We start from the raw sequence: 25193 nt of genomic DNA, 5'->3' as shown, positions 1-25193 counted from the left end.
CTTGGCATCAGCGTGGTTTTTGCAACTTGAGCAAGTCTAATCCACGCCTCCATCCCAAGAACAGGCACATTACCCAATAAAAAGTACCACTACTGAATGTACAATCTACAACGTGAGGATATCCACAGGGTTATACGTAGCCCAAACAAGTTATTTCAGTAAAGAAATGGTAATTATAAGCAACAGGAGTACAGTAGGAGAGAGTGCTTATGCATCACTGCTGCTGGTGCAAGAACCTACAAACCTGACCACAAGGTTTCCCTCACCTAAAAAGAAAACTACATTTATTTTTTCTCTTCAATTCTGCAAGCCCCTTTTGCAAGGGGAAGGGAAGCAATAGTGTTGGCCAAAGGTAGTCAACAATTGTGCAAGTCAGAAAACCCAAGATTTCGACTTGTTCTAAAGACAATTTTTGTATGCTCATTTTGCAGACCCCTTGCTATCGTTTCTGTTCAGCAACATTTATACCGGGGGAACTTCCAAGCAACCCAAATTCCCTCCAACATGCTGGCAGTTGAGCTGCAAAGGACCTGAAGAACCACTGGAGCAGGCAGCAATCAGCTCAACAGAGCCAATCTGGGATTTTTCCAGTGGAAACACCAAAAACGTTCTGCAGCAGTGCATTCACTGCAGACACAGCTTGAAGCACCACCGCGTTCCCCCCCTCTTTAGGCTGCACGAAGCAGCAGAAATGTAAGAAAGGCTTTTTCCTCTCACCTCTTTGTTGGTGACTCCCGGGGGCAAAGTCCCATGCTTGTAATCCTCCAGCAGCTGCACGGCTTCCTTCAGGCGACTCTGCGAACACAAGAAGCACGGGTTGCAACATCTGCTCAGCACTGAAGCGTTTTATTGAAGGCAACGGACTCAAGCTATAAAATCCTATCTTCTTTCATGAAAACCTTATGATGGGTCCTTTTATAAATTTACACACGATATAAAAGAGATGCGTGGACATTTGCTTTGTTGGCTGGCACAGCCTTGCTGTTTGATACCTAACCATACATGTAGTATAGAGGAAGAGGGGAAAAAAAAAGGAAAAAAGAGAAAATACAGAAAGTCCCCTTTGCAATGCCTCTGTAGGAGGCATCATACAAACCTGACGGTCTTCACTGAGACCTGATAAACCTCGGAGCAGAATGAGTTCTCCCTTGAAGGTAGAAAATGGATGGGTATGCTACGTTATGCCCTAATGCGTCCACTTTACCCTAACTCAGAAATCGGTATTACTCCACGTGAACTCTCAGATGAATATTTCCTGGTGATATCCACAGGGAAACCCCTCGACACAGCTGCTGCTTTGCCCCCTGCCCTCACCCAGCACACGTCTCCAGAGGGATGAGCAAGGCAGGTGCTGGCACACGTTCAGCACCACCACTGGGGACTCAGCACCCACAGAAAAGCGACACCGCAGCGAGTTTCGGCCCGATCTCAGCAGAGCTGTGCGAAGACCAGCAGCCGTACTGCCTCCAGCACCTACTGGCACGCAAGGCAATGCCCCAGCACCGCTTTGTAACCGCATGCTGAAGTTCAAGTCACTTTATCCTAAATTCTGTGACACTTTCCTGTACTTCAGACAGACATCAGAGCGCCACTGCACTGAACTCTGCTGCTTTTCCACGGGACTGTTACGTATTCGTGCAGACGGGGTTTGTGCAACCAGCCTTCTTCTCTCTAAAAACACCACAAGAAGTCATCAGTGCAAATAAAGTGAAAATCTGACCATCAGTGAGCATGCCTGTGAAATACCCTAGCAAATAAATGGATGTGCAAGTGAAGATCTTCTTCACGTTGCGATAAAATAGAAGGATAAATGCATTTCATGTGTTCAGGTGATCACAGGAGCACCAAGCCTTGCTACCAGCCTGGCAGAAGGCAGAATCATCCACGTACTTCCAGGACAGTTACTCATATATCTATATAAAAGGTTTTCTGCCTTTGAAGCTAAGTTTATATACTTAATATGTATATATATAATTTATGTAAGTTTATACAAATTTATATAAAACCATGTCTAAGCATATATTCTATTTTTTAAAATCCTTTACATATATAGAGCTCTTGAACTAAAAAGCCACAGGACAGGCAAGTACAGCTTCTTTACTCCAAGCTACAGAGGAACAAGGCAGGATACAAAGAGCTGCTTCGGTGGGGTTAAATCTGCTCATCCAAGCCTGCAGAAGGCACCAGATCACCGAGCAGTGCCTCCCAAATATCTGAAGCCAAACAAATCACTCAGCCGAGCATTTTCAAAGGACTCCTGCAGGTTATCTGTCACCCAGATGAATAACACCGCCTTCGGTTTGATGTTTCTGCACTGGCTGTTGTTTTGGCACCTTCTGCAATACTCGTTCTGTATTTATGAAGTGTCCTCTGGCACATTTAGCAGCGTGCAGCCGGACTGCAGCTCCCCTGGAGCCCCGTGGTTTCGGCGCAGCGGTGCCACGGCGCAAGACGAGCATCCTCCGGCTCCGTACGCACTGCCATGCACGGGAGGGCTGCAGGAGAATCCTGCTCCGCCTTCCATCCAAACTTCAAAGACTCCTTTGTGGTCCCCTTGGAAGTGCCAGCAGTTACGCCAGCCTGAAAGCGGCGACTCATGAGTGACTGTTGTCTCTAAAACTCCTGGCACACCAGGGAAAAGTGGCGATTCCTTCATGTCCTGGGGCGAGCGCGTTGCCCCTGGACCTGTGGCTGTTTTCACATGGGCTGAGCTCGCACCCTCAGCATCACACGTGTCCAGCCCTGGCACTTCGTGTGCCCGCAGTTCGTTCCTACCTGTTCCTGGCCTTGGAGATGAGGCTCGTAGGTTTGAGTGCTGACGCCGAGGTCAGTGCTACCACCCGAGGCTCTCCAGTGTCACTAGACACACGTAACAAGTGACAGTTTTCCCGTTTTCTGCCCGATTTCTGTGTTTTCAGCCTGAGCAGGCTCCCTCTGACTCAGCCTGTTCCTCGCTCCATGCCTGAGATGCCCCGTGGGAAGGGCTGCTGGTTGTCCTCACGCTCCACCACGCCACGTGCCGAGGGCTTCAGGAGGTGGCCTGGGCTGCTCTCACCAGGCAGAACATGGATCCACTCAGGTCCTGGCATCATCCTCAACTTGTAGCACACTCATCTCCCACCCCGAGGGGCTCCAGGTCACACGGAGAGCACGAAGGATGTCCGGGAAAGACAGCGAAGACCAAATGTGGACTGTGTTTCAGTAGCAGGCACGAGAGCTTCTTTTGCTCTTCTATACCCATTTTAGGGGGGCATTAAAGTTGGAAAACTGTGCCAGGGGGGTTTTGTGGTGGTGGCAGTGGGTTTTTTCCTCCGGCTTTCACAAAGGGTATTGAAGATGAGCAATGAGCAAGTTTGAGAACCTCCCCCTTCTTCAAAGGCTAGGCAGTCACCCATCTCGCCTACGAAGAGTGGAAACCCTCTGCCTTGCCCCATGAAACAGAATAATTTTAAATATAAAAGCTTCACCATTGGCACAGAAGAAGCAGCCACCTCACTCCAACTTTCTCCAACAGCAGCCACATGCAGATGCACGGGGAAAATCAAGAACAAGGCAAGCAGGAACCAGGTTTCCCCCAAGCAGCTTCCCAACCTCCCGCTGCCTTCAGCCAAGGCAGACGAGCTTTCTGTGGATCCAGCCACCTTCAGGGCATTTCTCTTCCAGCTGCTCGTTCAGCATCCCCTCGAAGCAAAACGCCAGCATCCAAGGAGACTGAACGGCCACGGTGTAGGCAGCAGCTACCGCTTGTGTCCTAACCCTCAGCCCCCTCCTCCCTTTAAGAAGGTTTAAGCCAAGTGCTCTCAATGTTGGGCAGAAAGGAAGGGTTATGAATTAGGACGGCATTTCCCGGGGAGGCAGTGCTGGGATGGGCTGTTATTCCAGAAGGACAGGGATCTCGTACAGGAAGGAAAGTTGGCCTTGAGAAATGAACACCGGGGACGAGATCCAACGGCACAACCACGTGGCCGAGCACTTCTGGGCTGGCCCGAATTTCTGCCAGGTCCTTGGGAGCTGGAAACGACCCACGAGAGGCAAGAGCACGGGCTGGTCACCACGAAACTGCGAAGCAAAGTAGTACCGTGAAAAACAAGTAAGGTTTTTAGGCTATTTGTACTAAGAGCAACAGTTACACAAGGTCATAACAGGACGTTAGCCTCTTCTAGTTCTTCGTAGCTCCTTGTCTTAACAGCCCCATGGTTGTTATCCCATATTACCTCACGTAGGAAAAGCCATTACCTCACCCGAACACCAATAAAACATAATTGTATATAGGATTTTAGATATTCCGATAATCCAGAGGTGAAAAAACAGAGACACCTGACTGCCTAACGACTGCAGATCCGGGGAAGACAACCCTCGTTGCCTCCAAAGCTGGGAAATCAACCAGCGATGCCAGCACAACATTCTGGAGAGCCATTTGGGCTCATTATCGGTACAGTTTTCTGCCGCTGAAATTACCTACGCTGTGTGTCTTGCAAATTATCTACACAGAACAGCATGTAACTCTGAATGAAAAACTGGAAGTAAGAGATGAATGGGTCTGTGTTCTATTTTTTTCTCCTTCTCTTGAGGAAATCTTAGTAGTTACTATAACAACCCTGGCCAGATCCCATCTTGTTTGGTGTGGTAACAAACAGAAAACAAAAAAGCCCGATTTCGCTTTTAAAAATCACACTCTTCATGAATTTCCCCTTTCAGCTCAGTGGGGGGAGAGGGGAACTTTCTCAAAGAAAAGTCCCAGGCCAACGCTGCTGATGGCTCCTGAGATTGACAAAAAAAAAATGGTGCAGAAAGCAAGCAAAAACGTTAAACGCAAGGACCCCGTTAAGGAGCTGCCTTTCACGCAGCTTAGAGGTCTTCAGATACTTTCAGCAAACAACTCAGCCTCAAAATTTTGTTAGGGAAAATGCACGGTTGCCTCGTTCCCCCTCTAGAAAAGCCAAACATGCTCTTTTAACTAAAGCCTCCAAAAAACAACAGCGACAAAACCCAACAACAACAGAAACCCGGGAACTTTTCTGCATGCAGCAGCTCAAGATGCCAAGCAGCTCCACTCCCTAGCTTTTAGCACGAGAAATCATTATTAAGAGTTGGTAGTGTCTAGGATGACACTGCTTTTCCCTTTTAACAAGGGGAAAATGAGGTCTGCCTACAAGGTCACGCTACCATTTCAATATTTATTGTTGCTTGCTTCTTCTACTGATATCTGTAGGAAGAAGTGTTACTGGAATTTTTACAGCATCGCTTAAAAAAAAAAGCACAACCACAGTTTTTACTCGGATGTATCATTTCCTTCACCCCCCTTTCCTCGTAAAAACTAGAGCACTTCTAGCGGTGGATTGCGGGGTCTCAGCTCTCACAATAGGGTGCTAGACGGACCATCTGCACCCAGGGAGCGTTCTCACAAACCCCAGCCCAGAAGCGGTGCCAGGGATCCACCGAGCTCAGCGACTCGGCCGCGCACAAACTCCCCTCTTCGTGCCCCAGCAGCGCAGCCGAAGCCCCGTCCATGCACCTGGGGGACACCACCCAGCACAGCACCTCGTTGCAGAAGGGCTCAGTCTCTGCCTCATATGAGCACAGCCCCAAAAAGTCTTGAGAGCTACAGCTCAGCTCCTTAATAAGCGTGCCCTGGGCTCCCACTGATCCATAAGCCTGGGTTTTACGGTTACAGCTGTGCTACTGAAGAAGCCCAGGCGTGAGGCTGCAAACCAACATCAGTCCTGGTCAGATGGCGGCACCATCTCTAGCACGGCTTTGATTCAGACCAACCACCCCTCTCCCAAGCAATCCCCAGTCGTGGTCTGGAGTTACCACGGGCCAGGAGCGCTGCCAGCGGGCTCCTTTTGGGGAGTAAGAGAACTCAGCCGCACGGCACAAGCCTCACCAGCTGGCTGCACGGCCGAAAGCCAGTCCCTGGCTCAAGCTGGCTAACTAGTTTAGCTGTAACCCTGAGTTTTCAGAGCAAAGAACAAATATAACCTGTGCTGCCTTGACTCAGGGCAACAGGCATTGACCCGGCAGGTCACTGCCCAAAACACACTTGCAGGACTCCATTGGAAGAAGAATTGGTCTTTGTAGAAAGAGTTGCTGAAGGATCACATTATTAGGGGTTTACTTTGGTGCTCCAAAGAAAGGAGGAGAAAGAACAAACCCGAAGATGCCAGCGGGACCTTAGCCCCCACCATGCTGAGCTGATGGCCACTGCCAGCAATCCATCGGTGGCACCCCCAAGTCCCTCGTGGCCATGGCTTCAGCGCTCCGGTGAGATAGAGGACAACTGCATTGGGTCCCACGGATGACTGCACACGTGTGTGAATTTATATATTCGTATCAGACACCTCCTTCCAGCACGTGAGCTCTTCTCCTGTTTCTTCACCTTGCCCCCCGTGCGCGAGGGCACGCCGATTCTGTCTCCAAGATCTGCGCCTCCTCTCCTCTTGGATCTCAGCTGATGCCTACACATGGCTCAGAGCTGCCTCCAGAACCCCATATGTGCACAGAGAGACCAGAATAACAGTCATTATGCCAGAAGCACTACAACATTGCTGTTACAGAATCAACAGAGAGGGAGGCGGGTTCTGCACTCCAGCCTTTTAAGACAATGCAGCGATGGGACAGGGCTCGCCGGGACAGCTTGCGCCTCGCCCTGCTTGACCAGGGCTTGGTGCTGGTGTCAGCCCCGCGCTGACCGCTGCGTGCCTGCGAGCTCTGCTGCTCCCAGGATCCGACCAGCCATGACTTACTTGGCACTCGATCCAAAGCAAGAGTCTCCTGGCCACCAGCGCCACAAACTCAAAGCGGGATTCGGGAATCCAGCTGTGCTCTGCCATCAGCAGCTCCCGGCTTCGTCTCACTGCTCTACGGATGATCCATACGGCAGACTTGACTCCAGCTGGCCCTATTGTATTGGATCTACAGTGACAGACAACAGGAGCCAGAAACTTTTTGTTCAAGTAGAGCCAGCAGATGTGACACTGAATAAACACAGACAGTCAATCTGCTGAGTAAGAAGGTATCGTTCATATAAATAACATACATCTAATCCTGCTTCCATTTTAAACCCAAATATGGGAATGCAAGATGCTCGGCGCTCTGTAGATTTATGCTCTGAACAATGAGATAAAGTAAAAGCAGATAACACGCAGCTCGGTTTCATTCTCATTTCGCTTTTGCTTTGAATCGTTATCAGATCCACAGCTTTCCCCACCAAGAGCTTCCCGCAGAGCGTTAACAGTCTGTCCAGGCTGATGTCAGATGGGATAAGTTAGCCTTGTAAAAATATCTGCCGGTCCCTCCTGCTTCTCCCGATGGGCCTTAATTACGGAGCAATTAAAAGCATTACTCCAATCGTTTTAACCTCACACGTTTGGGAAACAGGCGTCGCACCCACCGAGGGGTTTCTCGTGGTCTCAGCAACAGGCCTTGTTGGGCTTGACCTCTGAAATGACACATTTTCTGCTGGTTGGAAACGCCTGCAAATTTGCAGCTGCAAAATAAATTATTTCATTAGAAAGCTAGCCACGAGATGGATTAGCACACGAGAACTTCTCCTCTTCAGAGAGCACAGGCCATGCTGACACGAGCTTGGTGCCCCGTTGCAACACCCTATGCAGTTGGAAAGCAAGTGGAATTGGTAGGTGAGTTACAGATACTGTTCTACCAGAAACCCCTAAATATAAACCCAAAGAAACTGGTGTTCAACCGCCCCTGCCCCGCACAAGCACGCGCTTTTTGTGAGTTCAGACTTCAATACTCCAGTATTTGGCACGCATCCCTCGAGGATGAATGCTTAAGAACCTCTAAAAGAGGAGGAAGTTTTTAACCGAGTTAAGAATTTGCTTTATTAAAAAAAAAACAAAAAAAAAAAACACAACAAATAAGAGAGGACTGTCACTGAGACTAATTATACTTGATATCGCTGTGCTGGGTTTCTCCTACTCCACGGAATCGCTGTATCCTTCCCCAGAGCACAGCCACCAGTAGGATGCAATGATGCAACACGCGGCAATTAAAAAAAGGACACAGGAAAAAAAAAAAACAAATTATTACATTTCCCAGCCTCTTCCATGGGATTAACCTCCGTTCTCATTAGAGGCTCATTTATCTACTTTTTTCCATTCGCCAGCGAGCTCCTCCAAGACAAACAGCAATTGGTTTGTTCCCCGAGAACCCCGGGCCTGAACGATGCAGCCATCTGTCAGGGGAAGGAGCTCTCCGTCAGCGGCTGCTTTTTCATCAAACCCTTTTAGATTTTAATTTGCCACTTAAATTACCAAGTGAAACCAAACAGCTTTCAGCTCCACGCGTACACACGCGAAGCATTTTGAAGCACGGGATCAGATACACAGAGCCCAGCCAAGCAGCTTTCGTGTTCGGAGAGGTGCTTCCCGTGCCCCCATGTGTTGGTGTCTGCTTGGCCAAGACGCTTCCCCAGGGAGGAAGGGCTCATGTGGACCTCACAAAATGCACTGCAGAAGGTTTCGTGAAGCATTGCTGTTCTTAATTCAAACCCCCAAGGGAAATGGATAAGGGTATTCCCTTCCTTAGACAGCCACCAAGCCATTCCTGAAGACCACGGATGTCAAAGCCATGATTTTTAGACCCCACAGAAGGAAACCAAACCTCCCTCGTTTGTTGGGGTTCTGTTTGGGGTCCAGAACTGCTTGAGTTTCCTGGATTTTCTTTTTTTTTTTTCTTGTGTCTCACCTTCTTAAGAAGAATCACATCAAGAGAGCCTCTGGAAAAATTAGATTATGCCACCCGATGGCCCTCCACCTGCAACCTTACCAACCCCTTCAAAAACTTCCAACAATTTGAAAAGGGAACAGCGGGAAGGTAGAAAAGCACGCAACTGAGCTAAAGGAGGGATCACCTCGTTTAAGTCCAGAGCAGTTATCCAACTCGCAGATGGCTTACCCAAATTTAAGACACCCCCTCTATTGAACAGGCAGCAGGAGCGAGGTAATTGCCCTCAAATGCAGAAGAGATTCAGCCCTCTGAAAGTAAGAAATTCATGATTTCTTGTGAAACCACGGGAAAAGGGAAGCCTTCCAGGATCCTAACCGAGCTGTTTTCATTCTGGGAGCAGAACTGATAGCGAAACACACTGACAGAGTTACGGGTTTGGGGTACACGGCGAGACCAGACTGAGTTCCAGTGCTCAAGCTACTTAAGCTTTTTCATCATACTACCACAACTACAGCGTAAAATCCATCCCAAATGGGAACCCATGAGATTTTCTTAAACCCATAGTGTAGCTGCAAGAAGTAGAAGCGCTAACTCGATCAAGTTCAAACGTGTCTCCCCACTTCGGGGACACACAAGAGGTAGGTTTGAGAATTCTGTATTTTGTCTGTATTAATGCCATTGTAAAAACTAAGAGTTTGGTCTTGTATTGTACGTTAGCCAGCTGAATAAAAACACACACACATGCTACAGATTTAAATGGAGATTTGAGAATGAGCATTATTAAAACACGTAACCACTCCCAAAGCAAGAGAAATTTATCCAAGCAGAAGTGGATGGATTATCTTCACCCCACGGAACTTTCCTCCAAAAAGAGAACAAGAAAATAACCTGTGGCATAACAAAATACACCAAAAAGATGGCCAGGAGAAAGGTGAGCAGAACCACCTGCATCTTTTGGCCCACCAGAAGAACCTCTCTTCCACAAGACCTCGTGGTGCAGCCCCAGGACCTGTGTCCCTCCCCAAAAATCCGCAGCACGTCCTACCCCACGCTCTGTGCCCCGGGGCAGCTGGCTGGGAAGCAGAGTGCTCACCTGCAGCTGCAAACCAGCCGGTCACAGCTCTGCAGAGCTTTCTAACGCACACTAACCTGGAGAGAGAGCAGTGTTTCAATGTTCGCCTAGACCCAGGTATTTCTGAGCCTGTTTCCCCACTGTCTTTAGATGCTTAATTAGCATTCTCAGCCGATTACAGAAATGGTCAAAGAGTTTCTCTCCCTCCTCTAACCTCCACTTCCCTTTTGCATGTGCTCTTCGTCGCTCCGACAAGCATCATTAGGTAGTGGTAGTGCAGGCTCTCTGCATCAGCTTCTGAATTTCAGAATCAAAAGCATGAAAACGGAGAGAGAAGGCTCACAAGTTACACCCAGCAGCCTCTGCCTCACCACAAGTGCACAGTGCAGGATTCGCACGCTCCCGCGCCTCCACCACACGCTGCGTTGCTCTTAACACCAAGTTTCTGCAAGGGAACAGCAGCACCAAGCCTTCAACGTGTAGTTAATGGGTTTGGATTCTGACCTGGGTGCTTACATCCTCCCTAAATAGGAGCTCTAGCACCTGCAAAGCGCCCTGGATCCTCAGGTTGGGATTTTCATTCCCTTTTATCATGACACATGAGGGCTAACAGCATCTTTCTTGAGTCATGATGTTCTTTTCAAAGAGGCCACCTCCCCACGCTGAGCTCTGTATCAAGGATGGTGGCTTTTGAAAACTGATTTCCTATTTGATCTGAACCTGTGCTTTTACAAATGGAAGCATAACCTTCAGTCTGGTGGTGTACAAACAGCTGTTTTATTGTCTGCAGTTCTCCTGAGCACGCATCCAAAAGGTACTCAGAACTACACGACACATTTTAGCCTTGTGTTTTTGAAAAAAAGCTAGCGGATTTGGGGAAAAAAGAATTATTTAAAGTTACAGCAGATCTCTTCCTCCCCCCTCCAGTGTGCAAGGAACTGGACACAGTCCATCACTGGCTGTAGTGGAGAGATCAGCGCCCAGTGTTCTGAGAACTAGGCAAAAAAAAAGAAAAAAAGAGAGAAAAAAAAAGAAAAAAATCTGGCCATCAGGCAGGATTTAAAACCACCAGCAGAAAGAGGTCTTCTAAGGGATTTCTTACAATTAGCTGACGATTTTACGAAAGCGGAGAAATGCAATAATGCTGGACAACACTGAAAGAAATACAAACAGGCCAGGAACTCTAATGCTTGTTAAAAACAGGATAATAACTAAGGAAAAACTACTACACCTTGCTCAGAAAAAGTCTTCTTGAGCAGCCACTGAAAATCTGCGGCTTGTGCCCACCCAGCTCACGTCCTCCACGAAGCACTAGGATTTGCTCTCTCCTCTACTCACCTGTATTTTTTTTTCCCATGAAAATTTGTACAAGTTTTCCCTCTGCGAAGGCTGCATCTGGCCACTGGGTCAGATCAGCTCAGGGGCTCAGCAGACACAGAGGGAGAGGGGCAGACCGAGCCGTGTGGATTCACCAGTGGCTAATACAGCAAGCTGCTGCTCAGCCCTATTAGGGCTTGGCTGGGCAATCAATCAGCTGCGAGACACAAACCCACTGGAAACCTGGCTTCCTTACCGCTGCTGCTCACAGGAGAAACTGTTTTTAATCCAAACCTGTCTAATAAAGAGTGCTTTTGAGAAAGCAAGGAGCATACACCTTACCTCAGTAACAAAGAGAGTGCGCGGATCGATGATGTCCAAGAAGTGCCTGAATCTGCCGTAAAACGAAGTCTGGAAGAGAAGAACAAACAAAATGTGTTCGGTTAGGAACTGCCTTTCATCTTCTGCGCAAAAATAACTTATTTCCTCCGCACAACTAAGTAGCAGCTGAAAAGCAATGGCAGAAAAGCTGTTCGCTGTAACGACAGGAGGTCTGGAAGGAGGAGACGAGGACTTCAGCCCGGGGTTGCTCCTAAGGGGACACCGCTACAGGTGCTTTAATGACGGGTTGCTATCAAGCTGCTAAAACACCTCTGCTCTTTCCCCAAAAGAAGCACTGCCTGCTTTGCCTTTTGCCTTCCCCGTGGGACTGACGGGAGATGCCTCGTGCCTGGGGAGTGCCCAGGCAAGGCTCCAGACCTGGCGGTGCTGCCGAAGGAAGCCCCAGCCCGTGGGGTCTTCAGCACCACCGTGAGTTGCTCCTCCTCATCCCACTCCTCACGAGACAGGCGAGTGATGGGACTGAGCACAAAGCCAGTTTCATGCCTCAGGTTCACTGCAGGACTGTCCAGGTGCTAAATTAGGGCTGGGTTTCCCGGTGCCAGCCTGCACAAACGCAGAGTAAAAGACGGACTGTGAACCTTAACGATTTTAAAAACAATCAAAGCTTTAAGGTTTGGGCTCCTTCCTATTTGCGTGCTTGGAGAAAATCCAGTTAGATACATTTCCAACCTGCAGAACATTCAAACGTTGCAGACACCACACCGAACCACATACAAAACAAAATAATTGGTAGGGTTTTATGGAATTAGAGAAAAATCTACATTCAACCCCACCATGCTCACGTCAGGCAACCCTTCCTGCTCCCAACATCCTCACAGTCTAGGGAGAAGAATAACTGATGACCAAGTGGAGTAAAGCTGATAAAGGGTAAAAAATGAATAGGAAACGTTCTCCAAAGCCAAACAGCTGCTGAGCCTGGAACCAGAGAGACAAGGGGAGGGCGAGAGCCTGGTGCTGAGCCCGGGTGCAGGATCCAGACCCCAGGGAATGAGCCGGGTTCCAGCAGCTTGCACTAAATTCACACCCAGACGCCCGGAGTGCAGCATCACTTGGGCCCGGGTTCACTCCTACGGACGCAGGCAGACGTGGGCTGGGTGCCGGGGCTGCCTCCCCGCAGCCCAAACCCTCACCCAAGCAGCCCGGGCATCGGCGAGGACGGCCAGCCAGCCCGGTTTGGGGGCCGGTCGTCTTCCCTCGGCTCCTCCCGAGCAGGATTTGCACCCAGCACGTCCACAGAAAGGCCACGGCCGTGGAGCTCCACGTGCTTGAGCTTCGGGATGCCTCCGCACGACGGCCGCGGGGAGACAAACCTCTCTGCGTGTGCAGTGCAGGAGCTGCTGTAAATAAAGGGTGGAACGCGGATGCAGTGTGGGAATGGCATTTAGTCACAGCCTGGCAGCATTTTATGAAGCCTGCTGGTTCTTCTCCGCTGAAGCCGTCGAGCACAGAGGCATACCGATGCCACTGCTGACTGATTCGGGCAGAAATCCCTCCCTAAAGGCAGCTCCCGTTGGCACTGCTGCAGCCCCCCCGCTCTCAGAGCTCTGCGCCGTTGTCTTCCCGTGCCCTGCACTAAAAAAAGAAAAACCTGCAACTGAGCACAAACAGCTTCACATAACTTCAGGAGGAAAAAAAAAAAGAAAAAAAAAAAAGCCTAGTGGTTTTTAATTAGCGTTGATTTAATTAACACTAATTCTGGTACTTTCCAGCTTTTTGAGCTTGGCATTTCGCTACCTTGCTTTGATTTTCAGCACAAAAACCTCCGCGGGTGCCGGTGCCCCGCAATCACCGCTGCCCGGTGCTCGCAGCGGTGCGGGGCCGAGCGGTGCCACGGGTCCTCTCCCCTCTCCCAGTGCCCGTCCTGCGCTCTGTGGTCTCACGGGGGAGCCCAAAAAGCCTCAAGCCTCACCCCAAAATGAGGCATCCGTCTCCAGGTGGTGCCCGAACCAGTTCGCTCTGCGCTCGGACAAGCCCCAAAGCAAGGGAAGGGCCATTTGAGTGGGGCCACGGATTGCACAGCAAGGTCCTGAGCAAGAAAACTTGAGAATTAAAACTCAGCACCATCACGCAGAGCTGCCGGCCATCCCTTCAAATGCTTACAGCCACCAGTCCTGTCTTTGAGCACGCAGACTGCAGAAAAGCCCAAGACTTCTTCGCGCAGACCTTTCAAGTTCCACGAAGCCGGAAAAGCACTTTTTCCTCCCGTCTTCCCACTGCAGGTTCCCGGATGGCTTTGTGTGTCCTTCTCCAGGAAGCAAAGTTGTGTTACCCTCCTGGCTTCTTCCTCTGAAGGAACAGACTGGGACCCGAGAAGTGACCGCGGACAAGCAGCGGGTGGCGTGCCGCGGACTTGCTGGGAGATTTTGGCCGCCGTGGCCCTTCCTCAGATATCCCAAAGCTCCCCATAGTGCGAGCTAACCCAGGACCAGCTGCTTTCCTGCTGGCAAACAGGGCCATTCAGCATTTGCTTCTTTCACCCCCACTTCTAAAAGCAGTGGAAAAATGAAGAAATTCTCCTCCTGCCACTGCGACTTTGAAGAAGGGGCGGTGGGAAGGCAGAGGTGCTTTCTCCCTGGGCTGAGCACAAGGCAGAAACCAGCTCTCGGGAACATCTCTGGTCACCAGGGATGCAAAAAGAGCCCCGCTGAGATGGAGCCCGTCCTCCCCGCCCTACGGCAGGCAACAAGACCCGACTGATCACCCGCGGCCTCCACTTTCCTCCTGAATTGTGCAAGTGCGTTTGCAGAGAGCTCACGGCGAGCTCGCTTCTCCTCCTTGCTATTCACGAGCTGCTTGCAAGCGAAAACCGCTCTTAAAAACCTCGCACAGAGGGAATTCTGGCACTCAGACATGACCTAATCTTACTGCTGAGGGCTTTTTCCACACCGAGGTTGAATCTCCAGCACGGCAATTCAAGGCAAGCCCTCCCAGCCCTCTTCTCCCGACCCCAACCAGCAGGGCCAGCGGCAGCCCTGCAGCAGGGAGGACGCCCTGGCGGCTCCCCCTGCCCCTCAGGCAGCACTGCTGGGCCGGGCGGGTGCCGGAGCCCTGGCACAGGCTGCCCAGAGCTTGGGGGGCTCCTCCTGGGGGAGCTTCAGCAGCCGCCGGGACGTGGGGCTGGGCACCCTGCTGGGGGGGGGGGTCCCTGCGGTGTCCCCGCCGGGTCTGGGTGCTCCACGTCCCCCAAAGACGCACAGTGCGAGGCATCTACGGATGTCTCGCCCCGCTGTCTCTCATCCGAGTTCCTTCAGAGGAGGCGATTCTGCGTTAAACCTCAGCTACTCCCACGTCCGGGCCAAGATTTTAAAGAGCAGCTCTGTTAATCAACCGGCTGGAGAAAAGAAAAAATTTAATTGGTGTAAAAAGCACTTTTCTGCTTCTCCCCCTCACATGCGCGCACGAGGAGGGCTCTGTCACAATCACAACTCTTCACTTGGGGAGGAAAAATGCAAAAAAAAAAAAGCTCAGCTTCGGACAGGGAACAGCCACGTCGCAGTGAGGTGAGCACTGGGGAGCGGTGGATGGAGGTCCCAGACCTGACGCCTCGGGGTCACTTCGCTGCTCCGTGCCTCGCGTCATGAAAACCAGCACAAACACAGCCTGGCAGCGTGAGTTTGAACCAAAGCTCACGCTTGGGAAGCACGTAAAACCCGAACCATTCTGAAATTCAGAGGCGAGTTAAATTAGATCCGAGTGCTGCACCCCAGATACAGCCCCAGATGCTTCATGGAATTCACTGCAGCGCTGCTACTCGGAGCGGGTGAGGATTGTGCTCTCCAGTCCTAATCTGAAATCCTTTCCTGCAGGTACCGAGCTTCTGCAGGATAAGTAGGAAATTAAGAGCCAAAACCACAACGGACTGTCCTGCGGGTTGACCACAGACAAGAAGCCTTCAAGAACAGCTTGGTTCCAGCAGAAACAAAGAATTGGTTTTCATGGTAGGGCTACGAGCACCCAACCCAGAGACCCCTGAGCACCTTTACTTCCAGTGACGCGCTGACGTTTTACACTGCCTGCTTGCTCCCTGCCTTCACTGCACTTCCTACGATGGCAGCATCGAGTTTAATGGAGAATAAAAGCCAGGAGAAATCAATAAGACCATGACAAAATTCCTTCAGCTTGAAATACAATCACCTCCCAGATTATTTTCCTACAGCAGCCAAATCCTTTGCACGTCGCTGGTCTTTGCTGCACTCCAAAGCCCCAGGCGCGTCTCAGAGATCAGCATCACTGACTGCTCAGGTTCCTTACAGGATTTTCTGGCTCAGCTAAGAGAAAGGAGAAGCCCCTACTAAGAAAGCAAGCTGATTTAAAATACTTGGAAGAAATAAATTCAGGAACGTTATCACAGAGATATTTTTCTTATTCTTTTCTAGTTAATATTTATCACAGAGATATTTTTCTTATTCTTTTCTAGTTAATATTTTTTTTAAATCTATTCAACATTTAGTGTAAAGTTAGCTCAGAGCAGACACTGCCGTGTCGTCCTGGGGCTCCTGCAGCAGGGATGCCTCACCAAGAGCCCCAGCCTTGGGAAAACGAGAGCCCGACGTCAGGAGAAGCACAAGATCGCGGCTCCCAGCTGTTACACTTTTCTTCTGCAACTGCTTGAAGTTCCGCCGCTGCTAACGCGCGCTTGCCTTCCTAGGCTACGGCCGCTTGCTTTTTAAGCTCTGTTAGTTGAGGGGCTTTAGGATGCGGGAAGCAGCCCCGGTTTTCTGGTCCGTAACAGAATGATCTCAGCAAAACGCTGCTGCTGCAAGCCGGGGAGCAGGACACGCAGGGGAAGCCCGGCTGCTGTGGCACATCCCTGCCCTCGGTGCAGATCACAAATCCCCGTGCTCGGGGATCTGCTGTAGGTCTTCACGAAGGAGCACCCTGTTATCCCTGCCAAGCCACGGCTCAGCCCTTCTCCCCCCAGCTACGACCCGGTACCAGGCTCCGGCAAACACTTGCTCATTAATTATCGCGAGGTCTAAAATGAGGGAATTTGACTTTATTTGCACGCCAGAGCACTCAGCGTCATTCCCTGCTCCACCGCGCCTTCTTTCGCTTTGAATCATCCATGGGCCACTTCTTTTCCTCGCCTCTACCCCGACCCTTTTTCCATGCCCCCGTGCCCACGTTGTGCCTGCCATCATCCGACGAGGGACAGCAAGGTATTTCCATCTCCCTCCGTGCTTCACACGTCAGGCAACCAGCCCCAGATTTCAACGAAAATTCGGGATGGTTGCTTTCCAACCGGATTATTTCCGGGGATGGAGCCTGCAGGAGCTTGACCTTCAGCTCCCAGCTACACCCAGCGTCTCGGTCGCCGTTTTATTCCTGTAACATCTGTTGTAGTAAACTGTCATTTGGAGGAAAACTGCATAACACACATTTCCTGTGATTAATCGGGGCTATTTTGGTACCGCTTCTCACCAGCCTGCACGCAAGATGAAGTTCTGGGAATATTAATTCCCTGCCACGGCACGGCAGCGCGTTACAGCTCCAGCTCCATTACGTCGCTGTGCTGCAGCCACGCAGGATCCAGCTGACTCCAGGACAAACGCTAGAAGAAGCAAAATACTTCCTGCAGGCTCTAGAAATTTGGAGAGAAGGGTAAGTGACCGCTAGGAAGCACTCGTTTAATCACCTTCCTTTAACGACGGGGGCATTCCTCAAAACCACGCGCTGGAAGAAGAGGAGACGTGCTCAACTTTACTCACTTAATTACAGTGTGATTGTAAAAGGGATTTAATTAAGCCAGAGCAAAAGGCACGCAGGCTTGTTGTTTTTCTAGCTAAAAATCAGGCTTAGGTCAGCTTTAAATTAATTAGGAAGAGATTTAAGCTAAAGCAAAGAAAATATATGTTATAAAACACAAGCCATCGAGCAGCTGCGCGCTGGCAAGGTACGGCTGTGAAACTGCACGCACGTTTACGATCCACCCCAATTACAGATTTAGGCTTAAGCTATGGACCCTTACAACGCTCTAACATTGACTTTAGAGTATTTAAGGGCCCAGAATCTGTCCCTGCATCTTCACCTGCAGCAACAGGCAAGGGTTTAGATGTCCTCAGACCCAAAGCAAAGAGACAAATCTTCATTTTCACCTCCTAACAGCTGGCACTGCAGCTCACGGACTTGTCTCGTGGCCGGCAGTTTGCTCCTGGGTTGTTTTATCCCTACACGATTCCCAGCCTTTACCTTCAGCCGCCCAACCCAACCCAACCCGACCCGACCCACAAGTGCTCGCACATACAGGGGGTCTCAACGAGGGGATTCAGGGTGCTGGGAGCCTGGCAGGATTTACACCTTGCAGCACAGGACACAGACAAGCAAACTCCCTCTTGAAAACCCAGTCCTGGCTGACAGAGATGTAGAAGAGCCAGTGGAAGGCTTTTCTGGCAGATCCTACAAGGTCAGCAGCTAAACACCAAACCCAAAGGTGTCTGCACTTCCTCTTCTCTACAGCGGCCGCAAGCCATCCTGAAACGTGCTTCTGTAGCCTTTTAGGAAAATCCCTTCCCTGTCGCGGTGGTCTCATTCATCTTCGGTGGAAAATAACTTCAAACCGGGAAGCAAGAGCAGGAACTTCCCGTGTAACTTCCCGGTGTTATAACACAGCCCTGGTTCCTCGCGCTGCCTGCATCAGGGCTTCCAGCGATTACCGCCTGCAATCAGCAAGCCATCAGGCTCCCGAGAGGCGTATCTGATCAGAGCTCCTCTATCTGGACGTTATTGCAGGGCAAGGCTTATTGCAGGGCTTATCTCGGACCCAGGAGGCACACGGCTCTACTCAGAGTAATGAGGACGTGTTGTAAACTTCCCAGATCAAAGTACGCGGGGAGTAGGAGAGCATGATTTTCAGCACTGACACCCTTAGGAGATGTTTCTGGGATGAGCGCGTGGCGAGGCCCAACACGTAAAATATCTGCGAGGTCAAGCTCTGAGAGCAGCGTGCTGCCACCGCAGTGCCACGAGTGACATCTTTGGCCAACAGAACAAAAAACATCCGAAGTGCATCGGGTACTTGTGCCTGCACGAGGCCCCAAGGATGCTTACAGCTCTGGGTTGGGTTTGCTCCCCTTTATTTCCCTCTCCTTCCCCTAAAGGATCTCAGGTACGCTTTGCAACGAGGACGACACACGTCTGACTTGTCGAGGACGCTCACCTCAGCCGGGAAATCAGCTCACCTCTTGCTCGGCTCCCTCTGCACTGTTTGCAGCCCTCCCCACACCAGCCAGGACAGCCTCGTGATGCTTTTTAGGGGGCTGACCCCAATAAAAACCCCAAAGTTTAACTTGCACTACCTGCCTGCAGCAGTTAAGACCGCTGTTTGGCGAACCACTGTGCCCAAACCTTATGTAGAGCTCTGCTGGAAAGGTTTCCTCAGCTCTTCTGCTGGAGAATGCATTTAATTTGCTGAGAAGAAGCAGGAGCCCTGGGCTGCAGGCAAAGACCCCGGAGCTTTGGGAACTTGTGTTTGATGTTTTGGCTCAAAGACAGGGAGCACTTAGCAAATCCTTTTTAAAAAAAAAAAAAAAGGAAAAAAAAGAGTATGATTAACAAATTAAAATGACTTGTCAGAAAACTAAGCCCTTATCACACATTCTCAAGCCTAATGTCCTTATTTCTTCTTTTACCTAAAAATAACCTGCTTCCCTTGGGAGGCAAAAGCTGCTCCCAGCAAAAGAACCAAAAATGTGACTTGACAGATGCGCCTTGCCTGAAGAGCAGGAAAAACAAGTGAGCTGCAAAGCAAGAGGTGGGAGAAGGGGAAACAAGTGCCAGGGCGACGCTGGGGATGTGTGCCTCCCATCAGCTGCCCTAAATGCTGCTCCAGTCCTTAACCAGGGCTCTGGATCCCAGCGAGGGAAGGAAATCGCCTCTTCTCCTCCGAACCACATCCCCAGAACACCGAGTTTGCTCTCCGAGGTTTTTGTTCCTAGCACACAACTTGTCCTTGTTTGTTTTTAGGACAAAGCTGCCCAACACAGCTCCCCTGCGTCTCACACGGGCATTCTTCCCCAGCGCCATCCCGCAGCCCTGGAGACTGAGGTTCCCTGTGGGGAAATAAATACCAGCTCGCTACGAGGACAGGTCGGGATGCTGCAAGTCAGGGAGCCTGACGGGAGCAGATTTGACCACAGGACCCAACCAGGCGCCCCCTCTCTCTTGCTCCGTGACCCCACAAAGCTGCCAGACCCCAAATCGGGCTGCCTGGATGCGTTGTGGACATGTTCCCTCCGGTGGAAACGCACCCAGCTCGTCTCCCTGGCGTGGCGGTGGGGAGAGAGGACAGCTCTGCTCAAACGCAATCATTAACATCCTGCCATACCCCTCGAAACATTTTCTAAATGTTGCTACAAGTGACAGTCGCTCCTTAATGAACAGAATGCACCGACTCTGTGCCTGACGCGCTGCCAAGTGTGCCTCGAATCATCTGTGGTGTCTAGAAGGGAGTAGTGTCTCCTCCTCCTCCTCCTCCTCCTCTCCTTATTAAAAAGCTCCGTCTCCCCAGCCTGAGCATCCCTCGGTTCGTGTAGCCGAGCAGAACCAGCCCTTGGCTTGCTGCTGGGCATTTGTGGCCCCAAGGAGGTCCCTGCACCACCTCCTGTCCTGCACCTAAGGGAGAGCCCAGGGGTAAGGTGGCCGGGACGGGCACGCAGACCCGCCGAGCGCTGGCCCCACACATGAAAACAGCAACCGGACTTCTCCTTCACCACCCAAACGGGCGGCTTCGGTCAAGCCAAACTCTGGGATCTGCAATTAGCGAGTCAGATGGTTGGCAAAGAGCGGGTCCTCTGCAGATTTCGTGTGGATGGTGGGAAGAAAGTCTCCTTGGAGATCTCCCCAAAAGCCATGGGGGGAGGACGCATTAGCGAGCAGGCTCCAGCTCCTCCTGGGTTTGGTAACCGCAAAGCCTCCTTGCTTTTCGTGGCAGCCTCGCCCCGCTCCAGAGAGGAATCGGGAACATGTGAAATGGGTTGTGTGGACTTTGAGAGCCACGTCAGAAGTCTGATACGGCTCCACGGAAGCAAAGCGTGAGCCGCACCACGGCAGGGGCACTGATGGTAACTCAGGAACAGCAACTTTGGGGTGTGTGGGCGCCAAACTGCCCTGAAACCTGCACCAGCTTTCCTCACCTCCGCCACATTTACTGGCGCAGGCTGTTTCAGGCCTTTTATCCCACAGGATCTGGGGTGGCCGAAACACCACCAAGCTCCACAGGATCCTGGTGGCACAGCTCCCCAAGGACCCCCCCCCCCCAAGCCCCACGCAGACCCAACCTCCCCTCACGGAAGCTCCTTTCCTCACAGAAAGCAGCCATAAATAAATAACGAAAACTCCACCTTTCCCTCACACTTCACGTTTTTTATTTTAACGGACTAATCACCACACTGAGGACCGCCTCACACCGGCGGGGGGGGGGGGGGGGGGCAGCGCCCACCCCTCAGGGTTTCGGGCACCATCTCGCCCCTCACCTCCACACAACCTTGGGCTCTCAGCCACCTCCGCCGGGGCCTGGCCCAGCCTCGCTGCACCGTACCCGGGGACAGGCGGCCACGCTGCGACCCCTCACGGGGACAGGCGAGTGACACCAAGGGGTGACACCGGGGGACCCCCGCCCCGATTTCTCCCATCCCCAGCCGGGTCTCGAACCCCCGACCCCAACGCCGCCGACCGCACGCCCACCCCCCCGCGCCACAGGGGCACGGCGGGAGGCGCCAATCGCAGCCCGCCGCGGGGCGGGGCGCCGCGGCTTTGAGTGACAGCTGCGCCAGCCAATGGAAGGCGGGACGCTGACCAATCGGCGCGCAGCCTGAGGCGAGGGGGGGAGAGGAGGGTGCTCTGCCCCCCGGGGGGGGGGGGGGGGGGGGGGGCGCCGTGAGGGGCCGCTCCTGCCGCCGGGCCCGCCCCCCTCCCGCCGCCCGGTGACGGTACCTGCTCGAAGCGGGGCTTCCCCAGCTGGAAGGGGGGATAGTCCGCCGGCTCCGCCATTCCCTTCGCGCGCTGCGGGCGCCACTTTAAACAGCCTCCCCCGCCGCCGGGCCCGCCCCTTGCGGCGTCGCCGCTCTGATTGGCCGCGGCCCACCGCAGCCCCCGCGAGGCACGACGGGAAATGTAGTCCTCCCCCCCCCCCCGAGCCGGCGCATGGCGGGGCGAAGGGGACGCTGGGACGCGGTGGCCCGCTGCTGCCAGCCAATGGGGAGGGCGCGGCGGCGCGGGGCAGCATGGGAGATGGAGTCCGCAGCGGGGCACGGCGGGAAGCGGGGTTTGGGCGGGAAGCTGAGGGGAGCCCTGAGGGGCGAGGGAGGAGGGCTGCGGGGGGGGGACGCTCGGAGCGGGCTCCCCTCAGCTGCGGGGCTCCCCCTGCCCAAACTGCCATTAAAGCTGTGGTTTTTGGGCAGCGAGAGGTCCTGAGGGAGCAGCCAAGGGGGGTTGGTGGAGCAGCTGTGACACAAACCCCTCAGATGTCTGCCCGAGCACCCTCCGCACTGGAGGGGTCCCAGTCTGCCCAGTCAGAAGTGGTTAGAGGAAGCAGCATCAAGGAGTCCGTGCTCCGAAGGACACGTACAGGATATTTCAGTCTTTCCCCTGCTTCAGCTGCCACTTCTCACTGTCTTCTTCCCTGTTCTCATTTCCGAGGAAGAACTGTTGAATTTAGCAACCACCAAAAACCAGTCTGAGGCAACACACCACGCCCGGGTGACAGAATTACATTCTTCCTTCCCCAAAAGCACGTACACCTCACAGCGCACATCTCAGCCCAATTCTGAAGGAACACACTCCGAAGTGTTATTTACATTCAAATGCCAGGGACACGGCAGCCACAATATGCACAATATGATAGAGGATGCACAGGAACGTGACATGGATAGCAGACACCTGCCTTAACTCCAAAATTGAGAAAATAATTGCACATAGCAAGGTGAAAGCTCAAAAGCCTCTGAAAAAGAAAAAAACCAAAACCCTCAGGTTTCATCGTATCCTTGTGAAAATAATATTCTTGCTTTGATGGGAGCCTAACAATTGCTATTGACCTCTAAAATATATGATTAAAAATAAAGAATGGGAAACCTGGGAGTAATAAGTTTACTTTGATGCAGGCTTACTTATCGGCTTCATCAGTATTATGATTTGTGGAGATAAAGGCAAGGTTCGTGTGGGGCTGGGAGCAGAAAGGGTGCGTATGAAGCAATCTCTGGAATCCTCTTCTCTAGATTAGTGGAATAAGAAATGCCCGGCCCTTCAAATGCCGCTGAAATTGTTTAGAGGATTAGAATCAATTCTCCGAGGAAGAGCAGAGAGCCGGTGACGACCCTGAAGATGCAGATGAAGCAGGGAATGCGGTCAGGGTATAAGAGGAAGGCTTGGTGCAGCAGCAGATTATAGAGCAGGTCAGAACCAGAATTTCCAGCTAAAGAGAAATTAAACCATATACCTGATTTTATTTATTTATTTATTTGCCATACAGGGAAAAAACAGCAGAACATTTTGCTCTGGGGATGCTGCTGCTCTGCTTCATGGTTGTGGCTGCTGATGTTTGGTGCTCTCTTTTCACGTGCAAAACCAGTTTCATTCTTCATTTTTTAGGCTAATTCGGCACTGATCCCTTTCACTGAATCTCAAATCTCTCTTGCAGCTCCAGGCAGAAAAGGGACCCAGCACCATGCCTGTCACAAGGGCGATACCTCACGGCATTACCACAGCATATAAACCATCAGAGCTGGTCGTACAGTGGGTCAGAGGCTCTGCTGAAGCTCGTGCTGGCCCTGAGGCCCTGTGCTGTCTCATCACCACTCTGTCTGGTCTCACTTTGTGCCCACAGCCCCTTGGCCATGTTTGTTTGAGGGAGTCCCGTGGTGTCACACAGGTTATGTGGGAAGGGAAGGGGTGAACCTGGCTTTACCTGAGCCTTAATCCACAGTGGGAGCAGAAACTGGGATACACAGCCCAAAACAGCACGCCAAAGTGCACTTACCCTTTGTACCGGCACGAGAAAGGATCGGACTGGAACAGAGAAAGGGCATTTTCTCATTTCTTGTTCCTTTTCCATTAGAGATACTGTCGAACCCATTCCTTCACAGAACCCCAGACTGGCTGAGGTTGGAAGGGACCTCTGGAGGTCATTGGGTCCAACCCGTTGCTCACGCAGGGTCCCCTAGAGCAGTACCCAGGACTGTGTCCAAGTAGCTTTTGAATATCTCCAGGGAAGGAGACTCCACAACCTCTTTGGGCACCCTGCTCTGCACCAACCTGCCCCCACAACAAAGCCTGATGCAGTTGCAGGCTGCCGGCCTCCCACATCGCCTCCCTTTTTGCCCTTTCTCTGCATAGCTGTGTGAAAGCACAAAAACGTGACCCTCAGGGATGGACAGATGATGAGCAAAGACCTGGTCCCACAACAAATTCTGCTTACTGCTGCGTGCCCAGTGCTGCCCTTGTACCTTGTCCTCGGAGTTAATGGTTTGCTTCCTCTAATTAAACCCCGCTGCAGTGAGCACTCGCTGCCTGCTGGCCCAGCTGTGTGACCAGGACAGGGTTTCGTGTGGTTTAAACCTCATTTTGACCCCACAGGACCCTGCTGCCCTTCTTACCCACTCCTCGTGGTGCGGTATCAGTCCTAATCCCAAAGAACGGTGTGTAATTAGGATTTGCTTTCTTCTAGGCAGGGTCTAACACTGCTTGGAGCCCTAACACTGTCTTAAAAGGGAAAAAAAATCCTGTTGCTATGACTGATATTTTATAACACAAGTCTTCTTTTTCTAAAGGTTTTATTCTGTATTTCACAGAAGTTAACCCAGGAAAATCATTAGGGCTCTGCAATAAATACGGGTTATAACCCAAATCTCTCAGCCTCTATACCAGGGAAATCCCCCTCCCTCCTATCGCAGCGAGAGCCAGATAATTGATACAATCCCTAATGTTGACACACTAAATGTTTTATAACAACAGAGGGGAGAGAATCTGTTTATCTAAAACCACATTTGGAGTGACATAAGACTATCACTTTTTTGGTTAAATACCAGAAAGAATATCAATTCTTTGGCTGATATCAATCTAACCAGATCCATTTAGACTGACAACTCGCGTTTCACTGGTTCGGGGAAGGAGGCGGGGGGGGAGGATTTGCTTCCCTAGATCAGGGACTGTTAAGTCAACATTGACATTGCTTCCCGTTTTGGCGGGGGGACACGCACACACGACAAAGCCCCCAGCCACTGAGCAAACTTGTCTGGAAAGCAAAAAGAGAGATTTGGGGGGGCTCAGACAGCCACCCCGCCCGTGACAGCTGGGTGCAGAGCCGGGCTGCCTGCTGGCTCTGGGAGAAAGTCGCAGGAACATTTCTTGTCGGCTTCCATCTGTAAAGCCAGATTTTGAAGAAAACTTGCGGCGGGCTGCAAAACTCAGGCTTCGAACAACAAACGCCGCCAGCTCTTCCTGCAGGGACAGGAACCATTTGCCTTAGTCCCGAGTCAGTGTGTGGAAGCTTCCAAGCCGCCAGAGCGGTTCAGAGCAATCCTGTCAGCTTTAGCAGGACTAAGGTCTTAAAACCCTTCCTTTTTTTTCTTCCTCGACAGACGCCCAGCGATCCTGCCTTCTAATTACTGCCGCTCTGCTCCACCCCGTGCGCCCCTGCCACCGGCGGACAGCCCGACCAGCCCCGTCATTTCGGGCTGCCTTTATTTAGGATAGGCTTTCAGAGGGTCACGGGTCAGCA

The 25193-nt window shown here is 51.6% G+C and overlaps 1 protein-coding gene across 2 annotated transcripts in view; it reads right to left on the bottom strand.

Moving 5' to 3' along the window:
• The window catches only part of SFXN5 (sideroflexin 5), a 91637-nt gene extending 70110 nt beyond the window's left edge, over nt 1-21527 (bottom strand). For both annotated transcript variants that reach the window (XM_050710617.1, XM_035547441.2), the window contains exons 1-3: nt 21413-21527; nt 11423-11491; nt 718-795 (exon numbers count right to left, since the gene is read on the bottom strand). In XM_050710617.1, coding sequence (XP_050566574.1) covers nt 718-795; nt 11423-11491; nt 21413-21469 — 204 coding nt within the window. In that variant the 5' untranslated portion in view covers nt 21470-21527. The remainder of the gene's footprint in view (nt 1-717; nt 796-11422; nt 11492-21412) is intronic.
• Nucleotides 21528-25193: the final 3666 nt, after the last annotated feature.

Source organism: Cygnus atratus, chromosome 4 (assembly GCF_013377495.2).
Source record: "Cygnus atratus isolate AKBS03 ecotype Queensland, Australia chromosome 4, CAtr_DNAZoo_HiC_assembly, whole genome shotgun sequence".
Lineage (NCBI taxonomy): Eukaryota > Metazoa > Chordata > Aves > Anseriformes > Anatidae > Cygnus > Cygnus atratus.
The sequence above is the reverse complement of the archived record's forward strand: the minus strand, read 5'-3'. Positions and strand labels throughout refer to the sequence as shown.